This window comes from Podarcis pityusensis (genome assembly GCF_964106645.2).
Source record: "Podarcis pityusensis genome assembly, chromosome: 1".
In the NCBI taxonomy this organism is placed as follows: Eukaryota; Metazoa; Chordata; class Lepidosauria; order Squamata; family Lacertidae; genus Podarcis; species Podarcis pityusensis.
Window position 1 is genome coordinate 41,243,914 of NC_138028.1, and position 25,255 is coordinate 41,269,168.

The 25,255-nt window shown below is 41.1% G+C and overlaps 1 protein-coding gene across 1 annotated transcript in view; it reads left to right on the plus strand.

The window, feature by feature from the left end:
- Nucleotides 1-25,255, plus strand: part of RYR3 (ryanodine receptor 3) — a 263,782-nt gene that overhangs the window by 81,234 nt on the left and 157,293 nt on the right. The window contains exons 4-16 of the mRNA XM_080996165.1: nt 3,878-3,952; nt 5,061-5,139; nt 6,658-6,770; nt 7,395-7,494; nt 11,763-11,856; nt 14,283-14,357; nt 14,871-15,027; nt 17,019-17,183; nt 18,749-18,870; nt 20,294-20,462; nt 22,460-22,595; nt 24,203-24,298; nt 25,091-25,209. Of these exons, the coding sequence (XP_080852291.1) occupies nt 3,878-3,952; nt 5,061-5,139; nt 6,658-6,770; nt 7,395-7,494; nt 11,763-11,856; nt 14,283-14,357; nt 14,871-15,027; nt 17,019-17,183; nt 18,749-18,870; nt 20,294-20,462; nt 22,460-22,595; nt 24,203-24,298; nt 25,091-25,209 (1,500 nt within the window). The remainder of the gene's footprint in view (nt 1-3,877; nt 3,953-5,060; nt 5,140-6,657; nt 6,771-7,394; nt 7,495-11,762; nt 11,857-14,282; nt 14,358-14,870; nt 15,028-17,018; nt 17,184-18,748; nt 18,871-20,293; nt 20,463-22,459; nt 22,596-24,202; nt 24,299-25,090; nt 25,210-25,255) is intronic.

A 25,255-nucleotide genomic window follows, 5' to 3' on the forward strand; every position in this document is an offset into this window, starting at 1 on the left:
TGATTCATTTTTCATTTGATCAGCATGTGCCTCCAATGGAAATCTTATGCCAACAAGTAGTGGCAATTACTTTGTTCTTGGATAGCCAACTGGATTTGTAATCTTGGCAGGGAAATCTAATCACATTTTTTAAAATATCGGCAATGTTTGTATGAACTTTCCAAGTCTTATTTAGCCCTAACCAGGATTTCTTATTCATACCATGTACAAAAGACGCCAGCAAGTTTTCCCAAAGAATATTGAAGTTCGCCAACCTTGGGATCAGTGCGGATCTGTCTGTAGGTAGAATGCGTCTAGATTACAAAACAGAAAATGAGAGGGTTAAGTAACACCTTTGGATACACCAACTTATCCACCTGCAGTGTAGAAACACTTATACCAACATTGTTTCAAGTGTTATCAGCATGCAGTATTTTATTAGCCATGTGCTTCCATCAGGTTTTCACAGTAACATGTTCATCTGTATTTAAGGCACTATATAGAACTGTAAAATCTTTATCAACGCTCATATGCGGCAAGGTGATCTCATAGGTAAACTGGTCCCAAGTTGTTAAGGGTTTCATATTCTGATAGTGACACCTTGAACTTGACCTGATACCAGATGGGCAGCCAGTGCAGATTTCTGAGCACAGGTGTTATACGCTGACATTGCCTCGCTCCTGTGAGCAGTCGTGCTTCAGCATTCTGCACTAGATCAAGCACAAGCGAAGCCCTGCATAGAGTCCATTGCAGCCCTTAAGTAACCAATACATGAACTACTGTGGCCAGGCTCTCCCAGTTCAGGAATGGTCATAGCTGTCAAACTAGTCACAGTTGGTAAAAGGCACTTCTAGCCACTGAGGCTACTACCTGTTCTTCCAGTGACAGAGTTGGATCCACAAGAACCCCCCAAATTGTGAACTTGCTCCTTCAGGGGGAGTGCAAACCCATCCAGGGTAGACAATTGGCCAATTTCTCGGACATGGGAACTACTTACCCCCAGTGCCTCGTCTTGCCAAGATTCAAGCTTGATTTTCCTAATTCATTTTACCACTGTGTCCAGACAGTGGCTAAAGACTGTGTCCAGGCATGGCCTCTCCCAATTCAGAACTTATGGAGAAGTAGAGCTCAGTGCCATCAGCATACAAATGGCACATCACCCTGAATCTCCTAATGCCCACTCCCAGTAGCTTCATGTAGATATTAAATAGCACTGGAGATAATATAATCCCTTACGGCACTCCATAATGTGGATTTCAGGGGGCCGAGAAACAGTCTCCCAATGCTACTCTGTGGACTCGGTCCTGAAGTAAGGATCAGAACTACTGTAACACAGTGTCTCCAATTCCCATTCCCTGAAGCATGGTCAATGGTATCTAAAGCCGATGAGAGAAGCAGGAGCAAGGTCACATTCCCTGTGTTCCTTTCTGTGCAGAGGTTATTCATCAGGGTGACCAAGGCCAACTCAATTCTGTGGCCAGGCCTGAATCCAGATTGGAATGGGTGTTCTCTGAGAATGCCTTCAGCTGCCCCACTATGGCTCTCTCCACCACCACCCCCAAACCGGGAGTCAAACTGGGACTGTCCAAAATGACCCCACTGGCTGGCTACTAGAGTATGCAACGCAAGCTGCAAAATGAACATTTTTTGCATTCCACACTGCTGCATGGTAGGCACAGTTATGTGTTCTGACCAGTGTTTGGTTGGCTTCAGAGCAAAACTTGCACCACTTGCATTCCTGTCCTTGTCCAGCTTGCTTTGTAGTCCAGAGCTCCTCAGAGTACCAAAGGGCTACTCGTATTTCAAAACATCAGAGAGGATGCTCAGGAGTGATTATGCCAATCACACGTTTCATCTTGCCATTCCATAGTGAGACCATGTCTTCAATGGGATTGCCAGCTTTCTTCACTGGAAAATACTTCAGAGCATACAGGGTCACATCAGTTTCCATTAGTTTCCAAGAACATAACCCCACCTTTACACAGGGGAATTGCCACAGTCAGCCCAAACTTAACCAGATAATGGTTGCGCTCCCCCAATCTTCAGTCCAGCCCACATATCTCTTGGGGCGATGATCACATCGAGGGTGTACCCTGCCTGGTGTGTTGAACCAATGGCCAAAGGTGGTCATGAAGGCCATGAAGTCTCAAGCTGGCCTGACAGCTGCCTCTAACAATACCCCAAAACTTCCTTGGCCAACTGGATAAGGGATTATGCTGGACAACAGCATCCCTGATTTGTCTCTCTGGCCTGATAACAGGTGCAGACCCGCTTAGCCCAAACCAAGGTCAAGAAGCTTCCTAGGCAAAGAGATGGTGTTCTTGCAGTACCAAAAACCCAGGTGGGCACAGCTGGATAAGGTCAGGCCGTCCCGTTCACTCTCTCCAAGTCTATGTAATGCGAGCCAGCTCAGCAACAATCAAGTTGTGGATGAGCATGGTTTTATTATGGACAGATTATGGATATATTTCTCATTTTTGGTAACAATTTAGAAGCGCATGCCTATAATCTGTTTTGTTTTGTTTTTTGAATGCTTCTGGAAAGTTTATAAGAAAGGTAAGAAAGTGCCTTTATAACTTTATGTTCAGAACTACTTATTGCAGAAAACATTTTTATTTATAGACCTTCAAATATAAACCAGGGCGGTTGCAGATGCAAGAAGGGGAGGGGAAAGAGAGTAAGAGTGTAGAAGGTTAGTAGCCACTGGTAGAGCACATGGTTTTGCATGCAAAAGGTCCTAGGTTGAATTTCTGGCATCTCCAGGTAGGGCTGGGAGATCGTCATGTCTGAAATCCTGCAGAGCTCCTGCCAGGTAGTATAGGCAATACTCACCTAGGTAGACTAATGGTCTGACTCAGTATAAGGTAACTTCCTAGGTTCCACAATCCCACAGTGTTCTTAAGCTTTGTAAGCCTTCAACTATAGTTTTAAGCAGCATGACAGAGTCACCCTACTTCCTACGCCATCATGGCAGCTCTGCTTGCTGGAAATCTTGGCATTGCAGTGTCATCACTGCAGATGCACAGACAGTTGCTATTCCAAATCCTAGTTTGCCATCAAGCAGGTGACACAGCAGGGGCCCATCAAGTTATTTATATATTGGTTCCTTGCATATCCTTTCTTTCTTTTCTTGTGGAGCTCAAGACAGGCACTGACTGGACTCAAGCTTGCACCATGCATCTTGGGATAACTTTGCTGTCTCTGATGTGCCTCCTCAATCTGATTGTCACAGACACAAACTTTCTATTTCTCACCACATCTCCATCAGCTCTGACAATTCTGTAATCATGGTTAAGACAGGAGAATTTCTGCCCTGTTCCCTAGCAGCTCTGAGAGTCAGTTTATATGGTAGTAACCACGCCATACACTTCTTCACTGATCCTAACATTTTCAGAATGCAGGTGGGATATTTAATTTTTACATCCTTCTGTAGGCTGGAAGGCTCCTTGTGCATGGTGACTTTCTTTCTGACTTACTAGCTTTCTACAGTCTGGATTTTATGTCAAACGTGGTGGCATCCAGTATGCAACTCCCCCACCCAACCACGCCTTTTGAAGTTGCATTCTCTTGGGAGAACTGTGCCACATGCTCTTCTAGATCAGCCCCTTATCAGTTTAAACTGAAGCGCTTTGACTTAATTGGGTTGAAGGGCAGGCAATTACTGAACACTGATAGTAATCTCTAGGCATTTGTCATTTTTCACAATGAAATTGTGGAAATACAAATGTATGGTGTTATTATGAGTGTGCACAACCTTTGCCCCGCACTTGAAATCCTCAGTCTAATCCTGTTTTCATAGCTTAATGCAAAATGTCTAATATTTGTTGCTGTTACGGTAATTAAGTCCCTGTGGTTCCAATGCTTGTGAGCCCTGAGATTTCTTCTTAATTTCCCGCAGGCAGCTCAAGGAGGTGGTCACAGAACACTGCTATATGGCCATGCTATACTTCTTCGTCATTCATTTAGTGGAATGGTAAGCTGCTCCTTGACTGCGATCCAAGTGCCGGTCACTTTGGGGGTTGGAGAGTAGGGGGAAGAGCTGCCTGTGGCCTTCCAAATGGGGTGAAGAAGAGGGATGGGTAACAAGCACCGTCCCCCACATTCCCTTGCCTGTTTGGGTCACAATTTCTCTCTTTCCAGATACCTGAGCTGGAAAATAGCTTTGGATGCATCCACACCACAGACTTAAACTTTGGGGATTGTAGTCCTGTAAAGGTGGCAGGAACGAGAGTTATTTGCTGCAAGCAAACTATCAGAAGTGGTTTACAAGTTATTTAACTTTGTGGTGTGAATGCACCCTTTTGCTGTCTTCCTGCCTCCTTATCCTTGGGTGAATGTGCCACCCCACCCTGCAGCAGCAGTCACTTTTGCAAAAGGTACCATCACTTGACAAAGGAACTGCAGTGCTGGTGGAATTAGAGAACAGGTCCAACCCCAGCCCTTGTTTGCCATCTCTCTCCTCCTTTCCTTGAAGACTGTCACCCAGGCCACCCCCAGGTGTGGCAAATGAGGAGTGGGTATTGATTCTACATAGCTAGGCTTATCCCAGCCCTTGACTTTCCATTACCCCTCCACATCTAATGGTGGTTCTGTGCATAACCAGTATCTTTAGTTGCACAGTAACAGTGTTTTCTGTATAGCGCTTGCAAGCATCATTCACTTCTGAGAACCTTTTTATAGAGGAACCTTTGTTCTGTAAAATCGTAGCTTCAGTGCTAATTTTAGCTGCCGACTTCCACATTTATTTCTCCTCCCGTAATGTTCCTACGGGGCCAAAATAATGTAATTAAAAAAGAAACCTGTCTAGATCTTAAATCCTCTTTGAAGTTGATCATTTCAGTCCGGTGATTGCTAATAAGCACTGGAGCTCTTAATGGCTGCATAGATTTCTGTTTGTTTCAGCACAGCAGGAATCTGATGCACATCTACAAACCAATGTGCAAAAAGATTAGGTTTCCCAGTTTTGCACATTTGAATGTAGAAAGATCTCTGAATTCATGCAGAAGATGATCTTCCGACACACTTGAAATGTACCAATTTCAACAGTCCTAACAAATTCAATATCTTTTTTCTCCCCCTAGTATTTGACATGTTTGACTACTTCGAGATCTCAGACAGATAAACTTGCATTTGATGTGGGGCTACAAGAGAATGCAGCCGGTATGTATGTCCTCGAAGATTCATCCCCATAATCTCAGATATAATATAATTTCAGGTTGTTTTTTTCAGTGGGGCTGAAAGCCTCATGATACCCCTAAGGCAGGCTTCTTCAAACTCGGCCCTCCAGATGTTTTTGGCCTACAACTCCCATGATCCCTAGCTAGCAGGACCAGTGGTCAGGGATGATGGGAATTGTAGTCTCGAAACATCTGGAGTGCCGAGTTTGAGGAAGCTTGCCCTAAGGAAACTCCTGATTTTGCTACCTGCCTAGAATGGTAAAAATGGAGGGTCTGTTTAGCAGTGTGAGAGGCCACAGTACATGGCTTGAACCTAGTGAGTCACAAGTTGTGCAGGCCTGCTCTGTGTTCTTCCACTTCTTAAGCATGATTCTGTAACAGAAGATCTTGAACTGTAGTTGTGGAAAGAAAGAAAGAAAATAGGTGAGCATTAAGGAAAAAAATATCACTTTCATTAGGTATTGCTGCACACAGAGAAAGCATTAGAGAAAACAAAAGCCTACTGTGTGTGAAAGTGTAATTATAACCATTTAAAATATGTGTCACCCCCATGCAGCAAAAACATTTGATCATATTTAGAGTTCAGCCCTAAATACAATTGCTCAGCTCATGTAGGATATGCATTGATTTCAGCAGCTCACAGTTATGTTTCAGTTTGACAGTATAGATCTCATTCAGCCAGGAGCCCTAAATAAAATGGTCATGTGGTGAGAAGCCTCTGCAGGACTGTAGCAGCTATCACTTCTTTTCTTTTTTTATTAAATAATTTTTATTCATTTTCAATAAAATCCTCCAATTAATGACAAATCCAATCAAATAATTCCAAATTACAACAATAATAATACCACCAATTATGTTCCTTTATCACTTCTGATATTTGCATATAGCCATACCTCTCTCAGCACTGCTACCCAGCCACTCTCCATCTCCACAATCAGAACACCTATTTGCTCCCCACCCAGATACGCACAGAGCAACAAACAGCTGGGAAGATTGGTACCCCCATCTCTCTTTCACCCTAGTGCCAGGTGCTTGGCACTGCCATGACAACAAGCCACTGCTGGGGACCACTAGGAAATATACTTTTCTTGTTAAGAGTATTGGCTTGGTGGCGGTGGTAGCAGCAGCAGCAGCAGCAGCAGCAGGGAGGCAGGGCAAGAAGGGGTTGGTTATATGTCCCTGATTAGAGTGGAACAGGGGCCATATCAATTCGGATTGCCTTGAACTAGACTGAGCTCTTTACCCAGAAATATTACCTTGGGTTAAGAACTTTGCTTCAGGATGAGAACAGAAATCGTGCAGCGGTGGTACAGCGGCAGCAGGAGGCCCCATTAGCTAAAGTGGTGCTTCAGGTTAAGAACAGACCTCCAGAACTAATTAAGTTCTTAACCCGAGGTACCACTGTATAAGCATCCTAAGACTGTTGTTATAAAGTGACCTGATAAATGCCTGTTGTATATTGCATGTTAGAGCTAACGTAGGCACTTTATACCCATTGTAGGCGAGGCATGCTGGTGGACCATACATCCTGCTTCTAAACAAAGGTCTGAAGGAGAAAAGGTACGAATTGGAGACGATCTTATCCTGGTTAGTGTGTCCTCCGAAAGGTACCTGGTAAGCATATAAAAATCCTCATGATAGCTTTAATGCGCGTCCATCTTGGCACTTTTGGTCCATGTCTCCCCCATTTCCCCAGCTCTGAACTGCATGTTTCCTGTGCATATGATTCTGCCCTCACAGAAATGTGGTCAGAGCGTTTCTCCTACAATAAACCTTATACGCAACAATCCCCACCCATGTCCTAGTACATTTAAAGAAGTGTGTTGGAAGAGTGGATGTTGGGGGTAAACTGATGGGATGATGAAGTGGTCAAGTTTGGCTTCTGATAAAAGGAACTGGTGAAGGAAATTCATTGTTGTTGTTAATTTGAGAAAGAAAGAGGTCCTAGTAACAAAGGACACCAAGCTAGAAAGTGGCAAGGAAGAAAAACAAATATAAGACTCCTGTTCAGGTCGATAATGGCAAGGTTTGTAATGAGGCACAGACTTTAGCATGAGGAAAAGATGAGTATTGCTTACATTTATGTACAGTCTTCTAAAAAAAAAAAAGCAAGTATTAATTTGATTTTTAAATATAGGACTAGTTTATGATAAATCTACATCTTTCAACTTTCTTTGAGAAAATATTTTCAAACAGATTTCCATTATGCTCACTGAGAATTTTGTTTTTCTTTTCCAGCATCTCTCTGTAGCATATGGAAACATACAGGTGGATGCTTCCTTTATGCAAACACTATGGAATGTGCATCCCACTTGTTCAGGAAGTAGCATTGAAGAAGGTTTGTTGAATTATGTTTATCCTGCCAGTTAAAATGACTGTTTTAATTTGTAACATTGCACAGTTTCCACTGCTAAAAGCATGATTGCATCTGCTGAAGGGATGCGGGTGGTGCTGTAGTCTAAACCACTGAGCCTCTTGGGCTTGCCGATTGGAAGGTTGGCAGTTTGAATCCCCGCAACGGGGTGAGCTTCTGTTGCTGCTGCCAACCTAGCAGTTCCAAAGCACACCAGTGCAAGTAGATAAATAGGTACCACTACGGTGGGAAGGTAAATGGCATTTCCATGTGCTCTGGTTTCCGTCACGGTGTTCGGTTGCTCCAGAAGTGGTTTAGTCATGCTGGCCAGAAACGCCGGCTCCCTTGGCCTGAAAGCGAGATGAGTGCCGCAACCCCATAGTCGCCTTCGACTGGATTTAACCGTCCAGGAGTCCTTTACCTTTTACCTTTTTTACAATTGCTGAGCGGACCAGAATGGATATAGAATAGAGAGATGCTCTCTAGTATTTTCACAAAAAGGACCCCATGTTGTGAAAATGTTTACCAGCATTTTAAAAGCCTCTTCCCCCAACCCTGCGCACGTGTGCGTGTGCGTACACACACACATTTTTAGCTAGGGATACTGAGGAGAGAACCAACGTGAGAGTGAAGGAAAGAGGACTCACACAAGAATGGAATCAGTCCCCCATGGAGGGAATTTAGCAGAAAATAAAAGACCCAGCTGGCACAGACTTCAGGCACATCAGGTCTGGAGGGAGGGACAACTCCTCCCATGGAAGAGGGGGTGAAAGGTTCAAAACACTCTGTCAAGCCCAGTAGGAAGAGCCATCCTTTCTAGAGACTGTTTCCCAGCCTCACCTTCTAAGAGAAATTCACAGTTAGTCTAAATTTCAATTTTCTCTCTGTTTATGTAAATAAGAGCTTAGATTTCAGGACGATAGAATCCTGGCATCTTTCTGTGAGAAGTGAATACCCAGAGCACTTTCAAAGCATTTTGCCTTCAGCATTTTAGTAGCACTAGACATGGTGGATATTTTAAATGTCCCAGTACTCCCATCCTATTATCTGAGCCATTTTTAACACCAGCGCCGTTTTAAATATAACTTGAGTTGTGTGCAGGTGTAGGTTTTCTGCACTTCTGGGTGAATCACTAACTAGTGACTGGGGAAAAGGAGTGTGGGTGGTGCACAATTGCTCCCAGCACTTTGCATTTCGCCATGTGACATTTAAATAATACTTTTTGATACCAGTGAATGAAAACAGGGAAAGAATGGAGAGACGAAAGAAATGCAAGCTAATTCACAGAAAGGTATCATTACTCAGCAACAAGACTTCATTAATGTCATAATTACGTTCAGTACAGAGGTTTCATAAGCCGTCAGTCACATCCTGATAGCACACAAAAAACAACCCACTTGTACCTTTTTATCATAGTATGGCATTGCAGTGCCAATGAGAGTACTTGAAAGCAGCTTTGTTTGGAGCAATTTCAATGTTGGCTTGCAGGAAGCACCATGGTTATTCTTAGGGAGGGAGAGAAACCAAGAAATGTGCAAAAAAAAACTAGATGGGAAGAGATCATACTCCCTGATTGCTATGAAAAGTCCTGCTTTCATTTAAATAGGGTACAGTGGTACCTCGGGTTAAGTACTTAATTCGTTCCGGAGGTCCGTACTTAACCTGGGCATGTTTAGCCTGGAGAAGAGGAGGTTAAGGGGTGATATGATAGCCATGTTCAAATATATAAAAGGATGTCACAAAGAGGAGGGAGAAAGGTTGTTTTCTGCTGCTCCAGAGAAGCGGACACGGAGCAATGGATCCAAACTACAAGAAAGAAGATTCCACCTAAACATTAGGAAGAACTTCCTGACAGTAAGAGCTGTTCGACAGTGGAATTTGCTGCCAAGGAGTGTGGTGGAGTCTCCTTCTTTGGAGGTCTTTAAGCAGAGGCTTGACAACCATATGTCAGGAGTGCTCTGATGGTGTTTCCTGCTTGGCAGGGGGTTGGACTCGATGGCCCTTGTGGTCTCTTCCAACTCTATGATTCTATGATTCTATGATTCTAACCTGAAACTGTTCTTAACCTGAAGCACCACTTTAGCTAGTGGGGCCTCCTGCTGCCGCCACGCCGCCGGAGCAAGATTTCTGTTCTCATCCTGAAGCAAAGTTCTTAACCCACGGTACTATTTCTGGGTTAGTGGAGTCTGTAACCTGAAGCGTATGTAGCCTGAAGCTTATGTAACCTGAAGTACCACTGTATACACATAGGGGAAATTCCCGATAGAACATATTTTTTTTAAAAAATGCTCTTAAAAAGATACTCTATCCACAGTGCTGATACTTTATCAGTTTTTTCTGCGTCCACATAGAAGTGCATGAGCCTGCCCACACCATTCTAGAGCCCACACAAAGTTTTCTAATGGAGCCAACATGGTTTCTTACCCTTTGCAAACCTGCCAGCATGACTGGCTGGAGCTGATGGGAATTGTAGTTTAAAACATCTGAAAGGCACCAGGTTGGCAAAGTCTGGCTTTGGGAAAACAACCATACCCAGGAGCCAGGGGGGAGTCAGCTATGAAAACCAAGAGTCTTTGGCAGTTCCAAATCCCCTGAGTGTTGATTTAAGTAGCATTAGGCTTGAATCCAGAATTATTTCAGCTATTTGGTGTTGAAATATGCAATTGCCTAACACTTTCAAGTGGTATTTCCTATGTAATTGTCTTAAAATAAATATTAATTTGATGGTTATTCAGCAAGTGAGTTTAGGGCAGTTCATATAGAGATGACGATGAACAATTGCCCCTACCTCCTCCTACCCCCAGGAGATAAAATGCCTTCATTTTGTCTCTCTGTGTTAAATGGGTTGGAAAGTTGCCTTCCCTTAAAATCTAAATCTATAGAACAGCCAGGTTGTTTACCCTTTCCCAAACAAATGTTACCACTGTGTAGTATTGATTTTTCTGTAAATGATTCCTCTTGTGAAAGGGGGTGACTTTACTTATCAATCATGCCTCCCCTGACACATTTCAGTAATTTGGATACTTATGCTATTATATGCTAACCTTTTCTTTTCCTGCAGAATTATTACTCTACAGTAAGAATAATTCTAGATGTTTTAGTTTTTGCTCATCTAACCTACTTGTCTTTTTCTGTGTGTTTTTTTTAAGCAAGGCTTTTGTTCTAGAGAAAGAGAGTTTGCCTTCCATTTTATTCTCTAGCCCTAGTCAAGAACCCAACAAACCCATGGTTTAAAATTGGTTTCTTTAAAACAAATGACATTTAATATTAGCCACAGTTTCTTGGGTTGGGATTAGGGCTGAAGGAGACTGTTGTTCGGTCCGCATTTTCGAGTGAAGCAACCTAATTCACACTTTCCAGGCTAATACCAGGTGTAGAAAGTAACTATCTTTAGGATTTTGTTCTCTGAATTTTGCGTTACAATTCTTGTCTCAAGGAGAATGCTAAAATATGTCAAAATACATACAGTGGTACCTCGGGTTACATACAGTTCAGGTTACAGACTTCGCTAACCCAGAAATATTACCTTGGGTTAAGAACTTTGCTTCAGGATGAGAACAGAAATCATGCAGCAGCGGTGCAGTGGCAGCAGGAGGCCCCATTAGCTAAAGTGGTGCTTCAGGTTAAGAACAGTTTCAGGTTAAGAAGAGACCTCCAGAACAAATTAAGTTCTTAACCCGAGGTACCACTGTATTTAGGTTAAAATACTTTTAGAAATGCATATGTGGAGATAAAATATGAATTTGAATGGTTTGTAATAATACATGTTTTTAAATAAGAATTGTTGTATGGATTTTTTTATTTAAAAAATCCATAGACCGAAGTTGAAATGGGACAAAATAGACTTATTAATGGACACATATGAATTTGAGATGGAGCAGTAATAATTATTCCATCTCTAGGTTGGGTGAAATGGCAGCTTGGGGTTAACTTTAATAAATAGAAATGGAAAACTTCTATACTCTTCCAAACAGTTGCACCAAGAAGAGAGAAGCTCATTGCAGCTTGTTCTCAACAAATTAACCAATGGTTTACTGTGACATTTGTACATCTCTAGTGACTTACTTAAGGTTGGCTGGTGTCTTCATCACTAAGAGGGGTGGGGGAATCTGAACCAGGAACTTCCCTGGTCACCCTTTTAGCCATTATGCTACACATTAAGAGTTACATATCTGCTTTCAGATTTTAAGATTCCCAGGCACCTGTTACTTATTATTCTGCCAAAATTAATGAGGAATATTGTTCTTTTCTAGGATACTTACTCGGTGGGCATGTATTACGTTTGTTTCACGGCCATGATGAGTGTTTAACAATTCCATCTGCAGAACAGAATGATTCACCACACAAGTGAGTTATGATGTATATTTAATACACTTTCCATTTTAAATTTCACATTGTTTTATTGCTGAAAATCCCAAAGTGCCTTCATAGTTAGAGAGGGAGAGGGTGAGTGGGGGGGGGAGAGAGAGAGTGCTTGTTCAGCAGCACTCCAAAATATCTGCTGTTTTTGCCCAGTGCATGGAAAATGTGCCAGATTTTCACTGCAGTTATATCCTTGCAGTACTATTCAGGCTGGATGCAGAGAAAAAAAGGAAGAATTGTCATAGTGCCGTAGGCATATTTACAACTCACTAGAAAGATAAGATGCTATGATTTTGTCCAGGTATACGTTGCATTAAGGAACGTAAAAATGACTCATACCCCAAACACATTTGCTCAGCAGTAAATGCCATATTTTTCAAAGTTAAGAGCCTCGTTCTATCTCCAGGCAGGCATTGCTGCTATTGTATCTGTATCAGGACGGCTGCTAGACCAGCATACTTCCTAAGGGGAGAGAGAATGGAGACATTCTGCCATCATGTCCCTGAGTGTGGGGCTTTTAGGACTATTGAGATGCATGCACCTGGTGCTAGAACAGAGATGCTGCTTTTGTAATGTTTATTCTTTACAGCAGGCATTAGTAACAGGTTTCAGTTTATTAGATTGTAGTCCTACCTCTTGCTAAACTTGGTTGCATGTTGCCTAGTCCAATAGGACATCTGCACAGTGCTTATGAACTTAAGAGCGCTTACCTTCCTTTTTTAGTTGCTATTTTGTTAATGGTGTTAATATTGTTTTATAGATTCTAAATGTCATATTGATTTGTAAATCATATAATAAAACTTTTGTTGTAATTGTGATGTCTAGCTGATTTTTAGTTGCTGATTTGTTAACAGTGTTGTATAGTTTGCTCATTATATGATTTATGTTGTATTTGTGGTGTTCTATTACATTATTGTTATTTGTTTGTACGCCACTTTGAAACTCATTTGCACGAAAAGCAGCATAGAAATACAATCAAACAAATCAATCAATCAAATCACAACCATTAAGTGTAAACTCAATGTTTTCTTGTTTGAGGTAAATTATACCTACTGATTTCTAGCAGCTGTAGCTCAAAATTCTGCTTCCAGTGCTCTAACATACACATCCTTGGTATTAAAAGTATCAGAGTAGTTCCACATGATTTTTAATGCAGAGGTTTTTGAGGTAGGTAGGAGAGTATGAACAATGCGGTTCTACTGCTAATGGTGACCCTTGGTATGTATTTTTCCTTCTTCTAGAGAACTTTGTTGAAATGGTTCTCCCAATTTCTGTGCTCACAAATAGGGTGTAGTGGTTTGAGAGGCCACAAAACCATAACACTTAAGAGTGCCCTCAGGCCGTTCTTTTGTTAGAGAGGACATGACTTGGGCCTCTTGGGTTCAGAAGTGGCTCTTCACAGATCATAGGGGTGCCTCAAGGAAGAAGAAGAAGAAGAGTTTGGATTTGATATCCCACTTTATCACTACCCTAAGGAGTCTCAAAGCGGCTAACATTCTCCTTTCCCTTCCTCCCCCACAACAAACACTCTGTGAGGTGAGTGGGGCTGAGAGACTTCAGAGAAGTGTGACTAGCCCAAGGTCACCCAGCAGCTGCATGTGGAGGAGCAGAGACACGAACCCGGTTCCCCAGATTACGGATCTACCGCTCTTAACCACTACACCACACTGGCTCTCCCTAATCCCTCCTAAAAAAAAAAGAAGGTAAAAGGTAAAAGACCCCTGACAGTTAAGTCCAGTCACGAACGACTCTGGGGTTGCAGCGCTCATCTCGCTTTACTGGCCAAGGGAGCCAGCGTACAGCTTCTGGGTCATGTGGCCAGCATGACTAAGCCACTTCTGGCGAACCAGAGCAGTGCACGGAAACACCGTTTACCTTCCCACTGGAGCGGTACCTATTTATCTACTTGCACTTTGACGTGCTTTTGAACTGCTAGGTTGGCAGGAGCAGGGACCGAGCAATGGGAGCTCACCGTGTCGCGGGGATTCGAACCGCCAACCTTCTGATTGGCAAGCCCTAGGCTTAGTGGTTTAGACCACAGCGCCACCCGCATCCCCACTCTCTCCTACATACCAACTCTACCTTGCTCAGTATTTATAACTGCCGTTTTTACTCTCACACAGTTTTCATCTGCTTGATCCTTCTGTCCCCCTACCTCAGTGTTCTTGGCTGCTTATGAAGCAGAAACAGCTTGTCCCACACCTTTCTTTTTCCACTCCTGCAATTCTTCAGGACACCTGGGCTTAATTCCAGACAGCTGGTTAGGGAACCGAGCCAAACTGCCTCAGCATTTCTCCCAGACTCATCTCAGTCCCATTGATTCAACTGAAATTGGAATATAGGTGTCCATAAGTGAATGTAAAATCTTTGTAAAATCTAATTTTTTTGAAATAAAAATACCTTTTTTGCAGGCGGTTGTTTTTTGAAGCAGGGGGAGCTGGTGTCCGTGCTAGGTCACTGTGGAGAGTTGAACCCCTTCGGATAAGGTAATTTAAACAAACAAAAAATGTGTTATCTCTCTGCTAAAATAATTGGAAACAGAGCTTCTGTTGTTGGTTCTGTCTTGTTAAATGGCAGGGTTAAACACTTTCATGTTATTTACTGAATTGATATTTAATAATAAATGAAATCAGTATTACCATTAGGGTAAAAGTAGATAAACTATGAACAATAAGGCATTTCAGTTTTTGAATTAAGATCTAAGAAAAAGTGGGAAGGCAGGAGACATGCACAAAAAAAATGCATTTGAATTAATTTTCAACCGTGTAAATAGAGCAGGTGATATTGATTGTACAAGAGTGCCCCTGAGGAAGAACTCGGTTTGAAATGAGATTCAGCAGAGTTAAACATTTTTATTTTAGTGAGTTAAACATGCATTTAATTCTCTCATAGCAATCTGTGGGTGCTAAAACTGTGTAATTATTACTGGATCATGGCATAAATATCTTCATTCCGACTGACTCAGACCATGAAATTAATATTTTCAATCTATTTTTTAGCTGGAGTGGAAGTAACATCCGCTGGGGCCAGCCTTTTCGCCTTCGACATATTACAACAGGGCAGTTTTTGGCCCTAACAGAAGACCTGGGTCTTGTCTTGTTAGACAAAGAAAAAGCTGACACAAAATCAACTTCCTTTTGCTTTAGAGCATCAAAAGTAAGTCAGTTTTCTACATCAAATGGTTACAAAAATCTTCACATTTTATCTAAATAAACACTACCCCATAACCACTTCAAAAAGGCCATAATGCCAATGGTCAAAATTTACTGAGGGGAAAGGGGGATTTGGAATCGGGCAGCAGAAATGGAAACCATAGGCGGGGGGGAGGGTCATCTTCAACCCCTCTCAGATTTGTTCTCCTTTTTCTCTTTAAATTGGGACATCACATCCCTATATTTATAATCTTTGGGGTGGACCTTGCATTCACAGAGGCTTCCCACAGCCACATTGGTGGGTAGTGCCCAAAGGGATTTAAAAAACAGCTTTTGCTTTCTTACAAGAAATAATAAAAATGTTGAAAGCTGACCAAAAGAAAAATGGAAAGCACAAGACTTGATCTGCCTCTGTAATACACTGTTTGTAACAAGTGATGGCCACTAATAGTGAACTGTTGACCTATCTGGCCAGCTAAGTGACCTGCTTTCCTTCATGAACCTCCTGTGAAGGACTGGGGTGATAAATATCTATGATGTGCAACTGTAAGGCTTGGCAGCATTGTTTACCTCACTGCCCAACATGGAGGTTGATGTCAAGAGGCAGAGGGACAAGGCAGCAGGGAGGTCAGCATGATAACGGGCACAGCTTTTGGCATGTCAGATTTAAAATATGCTTTAAAGTATGTTTGATTGACTTCGTAATGAGGAGCCAGTGTAATTGTACTCTGTGCCGAGTGCTCAGAAGAAGCAAAAAATCACTTAACTTTCAAAATGTGACATGGAAAATATTCCACTTCACTTCAGACAGAGTTTTGTAATCTTTGCAAATATTCTTAATATTTTTGTTCTGACTGCAAACATTCACACAGCAATCTCCAATAGCTTGTGATGGCATAGTATAACAGCATCCCTAAGGAATATAGTGAAATTTCATTTCATTTTATCTGAGCATGACAGTGTTATCTCCTTAGTCTTAAATTGACAATGAAATGTGACAGCTATAATCCACTCAAGTGAAAAAGAGAATTAAGACAACAATTATTAAATTGTCTTCTTTTGTAATGCATTTCTTTTTCCAGAAAAGCTTAATCTCCCCCTTTTTTTTCACTCACACAATTGCCTTTGGGTAGAATTGCCTTTGGGTTGTATCAAGTAACTGATGACATGTGTTGAAGGCAACTCACACAATGATCCCTCTTTCCCTCAGCTCTGCTTATGCAAGGTTCTTTTGGCCAGTCCACAATGTTCAGGAGTGGGAACCATGCCTCAAGGGAGGCTTTTCAGGGGCCTCAGAGCGAGTGGAGGGGAAGATCAATTATGCAAGCTGTGTTCTATTCATGCAACCATTTAATTCAACCTTTTGAGTGCAATTTAGCAAAAAGTAGCTGTGCCTTGGTCCAGTAGAAATCAATGGATCATTGACACACAAATAACTGCTTATGCCCTACTGATTTAAACAGGACTTGAACATCACAGTCTCTCCCTAGACTGCTCCCTTTAACTGCAGAGACCAGGAAGGAGAAGGGTTTTATTAAGTAATTCCTGTTCTTCAGAATGAATCATACACTGAGGAAAAAATACTCTTGTTCCCACTGTTCATTTCTATACTGCTAACATTAAATGGCTTTTAAATAACATCCAGCATGTTGCAGAAATGATTTCCATAGTTATAGTCACTTTTAGTTGTGTGTCAACTTGGGCAATTATCAATCAAATCTCTGAATGTCACATGACACTTGGGACACTGTGTTTCCTGCTTAATTCAGAAGTGTGTGACTGTCCTCCATACATTTCTAGTTCACAATCTAATCTAATGCATGCTTACTCCAATGTATTCTTCAGCAATGATAAAAAATGCACTTTGCCTTTTTATGCTTTCGTTTGTGAAGTTGTGAAATATCCTAGATTTTAAAATGCTTGTGCCTTCCAGATTATGTGTTCCTTATGTTCATCTAAGCCCCTCCTTGTTTTTTCTTCTTCTGTGACATAAAGGAAAAACTGGATTCTGCTCACAAACGTGACATAGATGGCATGGGAGTTCCTGAAATAAAGTACGGTGATTCTGTTTGTTTTGTGCAACATGTAACCAGCACTTTGTGGCTCACTTACAAAGCACAGGATGCTAAAACAACTCGTTTAGGACCACTAAAAAGAAAGGTAAATATTGTATTGTGCTTTGTTTTCTTTTCTTTTCTTTTCTAAGATACACTCATCCAAATTAAAGATGTTGAATAATGCCATAATTCTTTGGAGATAAGGATTGGAGAAATATAAGCCTTTAAGATGTGGTGAATATGTTCACCATTTTTATGTTTTGATAAGTGCTCCAGCAGCAAGGTGTCTGCGTGCACGAATGCCCAGGGACCCATGTGGCTGCATGCCCAAATGTGAGATGCAGGGAGTTCCCTTTGTGGTTCTGCTGCACTGTAGAGCTGTTACACAGCAGGGGATTTTGCAGGTGGAGCTTTCGGGTGCTGGGTCCACTTGTCTCCTAACATGCTTGTATTGATGTAGTATCTGTACTTGGCCTTCTGCGTGTTACTAGCATGGTGCCAGGATCAAAATATTTGATTTCAGTGCAATTTAAGTATGTGCCTCTGTGCATCAGCATGCACCCATGGGCTCCCTTCTGTAGAAATCCTTGACAAATGTTCAACGAATTTCATGTGCACAGCTGAGCCTTCCTAAAGAGTCCATGAGCAGCAGCTGCCTCGTTTCCTTCAGCATTGTAAGTTGGTTTTGAAACTGTGTTTGGAACTCCCACTCATTCCTCTCTTTCTTTTTACCAGAGGCGTTAGATCTTAAAATACCAAGTGGAAACAGGGAAAGAAAATGCTTTGTTCTGTCTTCTGAGACACATCTCAGTTATTAAAACAACTGAAATAGTATATTATTCTTTATTTTGTGGATGTATATGACTGTATCTCATTTTTAATTTACTGTAAATTTTGGAATGAAGATCGTAGGCTTTAGATCTAAGATACTGCCCTGATCAACATTTTGGCTACATTCAGACACTATACTCTCTGACTATGGTTTGGAATATCAGGAATGAGCCAACTTGCTCATGCCCAGATTAATAGGAAACTTCCCAGTCGGTAAAATAATTGTTTAGTGTGCTTTTTGATTTTTGGAAACTGTGGTTTGAAAAATCCCTTCAAACTAGGATTGTAAACAATGATTGGGTGCTGGTTTAGAGGGATTTCTCAAGCCATTATTTACCTGTTTGGACATTACAATGAACTGAAGTTTAATAAATATGGAAATGTTGTATTAAGTCATTGCACAACAGGAAGATTCTCACAGCTTGTTTCCATTCCTCTAAGCCAGGCATGGCCAAACTTGGCCCTCTAGCTCTTTTGGGACTACAACTCCCATCATCCCTAGCTAACAGGACCAGTGGTCAGGGATGATGGGAACTGTAGTCCATGCCTGTTTGGCCATGCCTGCTCTAAGGCATGGAGAACGACTTAGTTTTTCTCAGTTTCCCCACTTTTCTCAACTAACCATTCCAACTTGCTATTTGGTGTTCAAGCTAAATATATTATCCGTATTATTTAATATCATATGGATGTTATATTGTATGAATCTGTATCAAGACTGGTACTAGTCATTCCCCATCCTCCCTCATAACATCAGTTTATCATTCCTTTAGCAAGGTACATTGCACTTAAGAGCATGAAGGACAAAATATGCTCACTGTGTCATTTTGATTATTATAGGTTATATTACACCAAGAAGGACACATGGATGATGGTCTCACATTACAACGGTGTCAACATGAAGAATCCCAGGCTGCTCGAATCATTCGCAACACAACAAGATTATTTAGTCAGTTTATAAGGTATAGCACACCATCTCAGCGGTAATGCTGTTCCACAGTGACGTCTGCATAATTCTGTTTGCTCCTATTCATCTCTTGTTTCTTCTCTCTGTTTTCTTCCCACTCTGACTTTAGAACAGGGGTGATGAAACTTTTTGGCCCAGTGGGCCAGATCCTCATCGGTTCCACCCCATGGGACATCTTGGACAGATAGATGGGACCACCACCCCTGTAAATAATAATAATAATAATAATAATAATAATAATAATAATAATAATAATTTATTATTTGTACCCTGCCCATCTGGCTGGGTTTCCCCAGCCACTCTGGGCGGCTTCCATAGAAACCAAAAATACACTAAAATATCACACATTAAAAACTTCCCTGAACAGGGAATGATGTCATTGTGACATCAAATGATTGGCCGAGGTTTTGTCCTGCCCACCTGTCAAAAGTCCCTTAAGCAGCACTTCCTAAGCCCCACAGCTAGGGTTGGCAAAACTGCTTTCGGCAGGGATGGATTGTGTGATTGAGCTGCCCATAGGGAAACTCTGTCATGCAGCCAATTCAGAAGGGGTGAACTGATGAGCAGTTACTGGTTGCTTTTTGCAGGAATTGACTGTGCCATCAAGTTCCTGTGGGGAACTTAGCCACACGGAGACTTAACACTTTTTTTTGCTTATTCTGCAAAGCACAATGTGTATCGATAGTGTTGTACAAACACTATAATAGTTACCCCAGCTTGAAGACTTTCAGTGTCTCTGTCCACAGATTTGAGTTACAAGTTACTTTGAAGTAGACAGAATTAAAAATAATAATGTGTGGCACCTTAAAAGTGAACAAACTGATTATGGTGTATAAACTTTCATGGATACATGACATGTAATCATAAATTCACTTGCATAGATTCACATGGCTGGGGCAGATATAGAGGAGTGGGGTCAGACTGGTAATTAAAACGCAAAAGGGACGGACAGTGGTCATTACTTTAAAGCTAAATAATTACAGTGAGCAAGACAGTGCTGCTAATAATACAAACATCCTGGCACTGGTAAGCTTATTAACACATGTAAGAGAGATGCTTTAGGCAATCTTTTTTCCACCCAAATGAATTGTGCTTGAGGGTCCATCCTTTTCACCATGCTATAATCCATTTTGCCCCCTTGTCTTTGTATTTTGAATGTAATGATCCCTGATATAAATCACATTTTTCTGAAGGGTGGTGAGGTGCTTCACTGGTGCCTGAGTCTCTGGTCAACCATCCCATATGAAAGTTACACTCTCCTTTTTTAGACTATCCATTTCTGGACCAGGTAGTACCTAATACTCTGGGTGAAAGAGGAGCTATACTTAAAAACTGAAACAATGTTATAATTATGATTGTTTTGGTTAGTACTGATCATGATTGATCCTAATTTACTTATATTGCCTATTGATTCTTAGTGGAAACAACAGAACTTCAACTCCTATCACTCTGCCTATTGAAGAGGTCCTGCAGACTCTGCAAGACTTGATAACATATTTTCTGCCTCCAGAAGAAGAGTTAGAACATGAAGATAAACAAAACAAGCTTCGTTCACTCAAGAACAGACAGAATCTATTCAAGGAAGAGGTTAGAAAAGCTTCAGAGTGTTTTTACTGCAATCCTGTCAAATGATCAAGTCATCTCTGCAGATCAACCAAGGCTTCAACAAGAATATCAGCTGTAGAAGCTGGAAAATACCCCAGGGGTATTTGACCTCTGGGGACAGACCATCCTACTACGTTTATTCACCCTTGCAGAGTTAAACACATAGTTCAGCTGTGGAATTCACTACCCCAAGTTGTAACGATGGCCAGCAGCTTGGATGGCTTGAACAGGGGATTATACAGATTCCTGGAGAATAGGACTATAGATGGCTGCTGGCCATGGTGTCTGCATACTACCTGCAGTTTCAAAGATAGTAAGCCTCTGAATACCAGTTGCTGGGGAAATAAGTGTGGAGAGTGCTGTTGTGCTCATGTCCTACTTGTGAGGCACCTGGTTGGCCACTGTGAGAACAAAACGCTTGACTAGATGGGCATTTTGCTTGATCCAGCAGGGATCTTAATACATCCTTAGAGGAAAATGCTCACTCTGATTCTAAATCTCAACAGAAAGACCTGGAACCGATATAGTAATTCCTCTTTCCACTGATGTCAATGGGAGGGACAATTAACAAAGCAAAACGGAGGCACACAAAAAGGGAGAGCGCTTCTGTCCAACACCATCTAAGGTTAAAGTGTTTTATTTAACACAAATTCTTAATATGCCTCATTACTTAATTGTTCTGAGATTTCTAATAGTTCAGCAAAAAGGTACTTTATAAAATTAGGGTGAAAATACTTAACTTACAGAATTTGTTGTTGTTTAGTCGTGTCCGACTCTTCGTGACCCCATGGACCAGAGCACTCCAGGCACTCCTGTCTTCCACTGCCTCCCACAGTGGAATATTGACCTTTAAATAGTGATTAGCAAGATTTTTTTTAAAAAAAAAATTTGTGTTGCGTAGAGTCCATTTATAGTTCAGATTAACCAATATGGAAATCATAAAAAGGTGGTTGGTCATGCTCCATCTGTCACGTAGGATGTGATCATCATAGACACAATGGACCTCTTTCAACGTCCTCCTCCCTGTCTTGGCAGCCCTTGACTGCTCATATGTACTGCTTATAATGCCCCTGGCCATTACCCAGAAGAACCAAGCATGGTTACTACAGAGCAATGAAATAATCTTGCTCCTTATGTTCAGGCTGCTCATTTTCTAAGGACTCATCTACACTTCCATTTATCCCTTGGCTTTCCCCCAGGAAAACACACGGTTTAGCACTGAATCAGAACAAACAGCCACCAGCTTTTCTATGGATTCCCATTTGTTCTGATTTAGTGCTAAACAGTGGGCTTTCCAGGGGGAAATGGTAGGGCAAAGGCAAAACTGCTTGGACCCATGCTTTCTAGGTACAGGACAAGGGGAAATGTGGATGAGCTCTCAGCCTGGGAGCATGAAACAGGGCCACTATATGTCACTGCATACAAGGAGTAGGCCAGTGGGGGCCAAATGAGACACTGGCTACATCCCCACCAGTCTTTTAAAACACTATTATACCATTACTGGGAAATTCTGGGAACTTGTAGTTCATTAAGGGTGATGACCTCACAGAGCTACAATTCCCAGCACCCTAACAAACTGTAGTTACCAGAATTCTCTATGACTGTTAACACAGTATAATAATGCTTTAAAAATGTATGGTGTGGATGTCAAAGATCTGTGATCTGACCCTCTGGCATCTTTTTCTTTGCTGAAAATCAGCCACGTGTAGATGATTAGCTGTTCCTCCTGCACTCTTTCCTTTATTTAACATGCACTGAGCTGCCATTAGCAATATAGGAAAGGTTATATGTGGCACTATAAATGGCATACACAAGTCTTCCCAATTCAGGTCACCGTTGGGTATGTTACTTTGAGAAAGGGAAGAATCATATATACCCAGTAATTTTTTTAAGCTCCATATTGTACTTGAAATGCATTTTAAACACGAAGGAATAAATTTTTGCATATGCACACATTTTTTTATCTGATGTCTTTACAGGGGATGCTGGCACTGGTCTTGAACTGCATTGATCGTTTAAACGTCTACTATAGCACTGCTCACTTTACAGGGATTGGTAGAGAAGAAAATGGTGCGGCATGGAAAGAAATTCTGAACCTTCTTTACAAATTGCTAGGTGAGTTCTGCAGCTGGAGAAAAAGAGAGTGAGAGAGAGAGAAAGAAAGAAAGAAAGAAAGAAAGAAAGAGCGCTGCTTGTGGACTTCCCATAATAATTTAGTTGGCTAGTATGGGACACAGGCTGTCTCATTAGATGGGTCTGATCCATCAGGGGTCTTATGGTAGAATAATAACCTACGTATATTATTTACTTTATGTTGATGTATGCTATATGGCGCAGAGGCGCTAACTGACAGTTTGATACAAATACATTCAACGCAATATGAAGAGCTTCATAATCTTCATTTCAGAAATGGCCCACAAGCTTGTTTCTCAGATCCTAATTATTCTAACATGTAATTAAAGATATTGTAATGTAGTTTTGCGTCTCGAAGAGCCTGTTTCACAAATCACTGGGCTATTCCTATGTTTTATTGGGAAAGCGTCCCTTTCTTGTAAGATTCCAAAAGAATTAACCTGTCTATAGAGAGAGTCAAGGAAGGGAGATGAAAACAACTGAAGGCTCCTGCACCCAAATTATAAGAAAACCCACAAGACCATAATGGGGTGTGCCTGCTCATTAGGAAATCAAAAACACTTAATGCCCTGTTTCCACTTTAATTCTGGTGATATTTTCCTGGGCAGTACTGCCACCATCCTCACACTGAAGTTTTCCATCAGTCGTGGCTATGATAGATAGCAGACTATTGTGGAGCAGTGATTAAGTTCCCTTGTTTATCTCAGCCTTCTGAAGACTACTGACCTTTCCATGTACAGATGCTGCTGCTGCAGAATAATAATTATGTATTCTATAGTGCCTTTAAATTAGTGGGTGGACTTAAGGGCCACTTTTCAGCATTCTGTCAGCCTCCCTGCAGCTGTGGAAAATCCTCCCACTAGGATATGTGAGAAAATTAGAGGCAGCTTTAGAAGTGTCCTCTCCCCATCATAGCAAAGATCTTGGCTTTATTTAAACTGTTAATTAGTACTGGTTGTGTGTGTGTGTGTGTGTGTGTGTGTGTGTGTATGTGTGTATGATAAACTATTGTCTATAAGGCTATGACATATAGCGGTAAAAAATAACGTAGCTGTACTGGATCAGTGCTGTGGCCCAGTCTCCCTCACTGAGAAGTCCCTTTCCCACTTAATCTAAAAATACATTTGTAATGCCAACAGCAATTTCAAAAATTGCTGTTATTCTTGCTATTTATTGAGGACTGGAAGAGCTTACAGTGTTTTCTGTTATCAATGTTTATATGAAAATTGTGCATTAGACATCAGGCAATGTAAGCAGTATATAAGTACGTTTAGTTTGTCAGATCTATAAGTGATGGCTCAATGATATCAAATGGTTATCCAGTGTCAGTAACTTTTGATACCTACTGGGACTTTAATATTGGAATGCTCCAATAAACCATTACCATTCCTTATCCACTTAGGCCCATAGTCACTGAACTCAGTGGAGCTTATATGCCCACAGCATTGTTCTATAAGTCATGTTAATTATAACTGGTTAGGTAGTGAAATTCCTGCAGGCATTTGGTAGAGAGATGACAGTCTTTTTTTTAAATACCTCTAAAGCATTTCAACTCAGAATTGACCGTTCATCTCACATTTTTCTTTCAGCTGCTCTCATTCGTGGTAACAGAAATAATTGTGCTCAGTTTTCAAATAATCTTGATTGGCTAATTAGTAAATTAGATAGACTAGAATCTTCCTCAGGTAAGATGTTTTATTTTATATAAATCAGCTATCAGTTTTAATGTGTGTATACAGTCTACAGGCCATTTTTACAATGTCTATAGAGTATCATACATGCTTCAGATAATCTGCTATTGACTCAGAGTGGTTTCATGCAGATAATATATTTCAATAGGATACTTTTCTGCCCCTCCCTGCTCTACTCATACCTGTGACTTGCCAATGTGCTATTATTCCTTCTGATAGCCTCTGAAAAGACCGCTGACGACTCTGACTGTATTTAAAGATATTGGTTTCAATTGTACTGAGTATTTATTAGTTAATCTACAATTCTACATAGAAAATGTGAATTAATAAATATCTGTGGTTACATACTCATTCAACGTATTTAAATAGCAAGGTTATATATCTTAAATGTGGACATTTTATGTTTTCTGAAGTGCAAAATGCAACCCGTATTAATGGATCAGTTTCAAAAGCGGCCTCCAATTGAACCTTGTTCTTCATTTATGACTTTGCTGCTTTCTGATAAAGACACTATTTGAATAGAAGTATTTATATTCCCCCTATATTGTGTGTTTAGTAATTTATTGCTTTTTGAAAACTGAGAGCTAAGTTAAATATTTTTTCTTGTCCCCAAAGCCTATTTCAGTAACTTCATTCTTAATAGGCTAGAGAGATAATAGACTAAGAATGTGGAGGTATTTTCTTCCTTTGCCTTAAGATGTTATTTTCTTCAGTCTTTGAATTTTGTTCAGTACACTGTCTCCTTAAGATGTTAAGATGATGTGTGTGCCTGTGGCATTCATACAGGTATTTTGGAGGTGTTGCACTGCATCCTGATTGAAAGCCCAGAGGCTTTAAATTTGATAGAAGAAGGCCATATCAAGTCTATCATCTCGCTGCTGGATAAGCATGGGCGCAACCATAAGGTATGCTTGGCAAAAGCAAGATGTGTCATTAACCTGCAGACGAAAC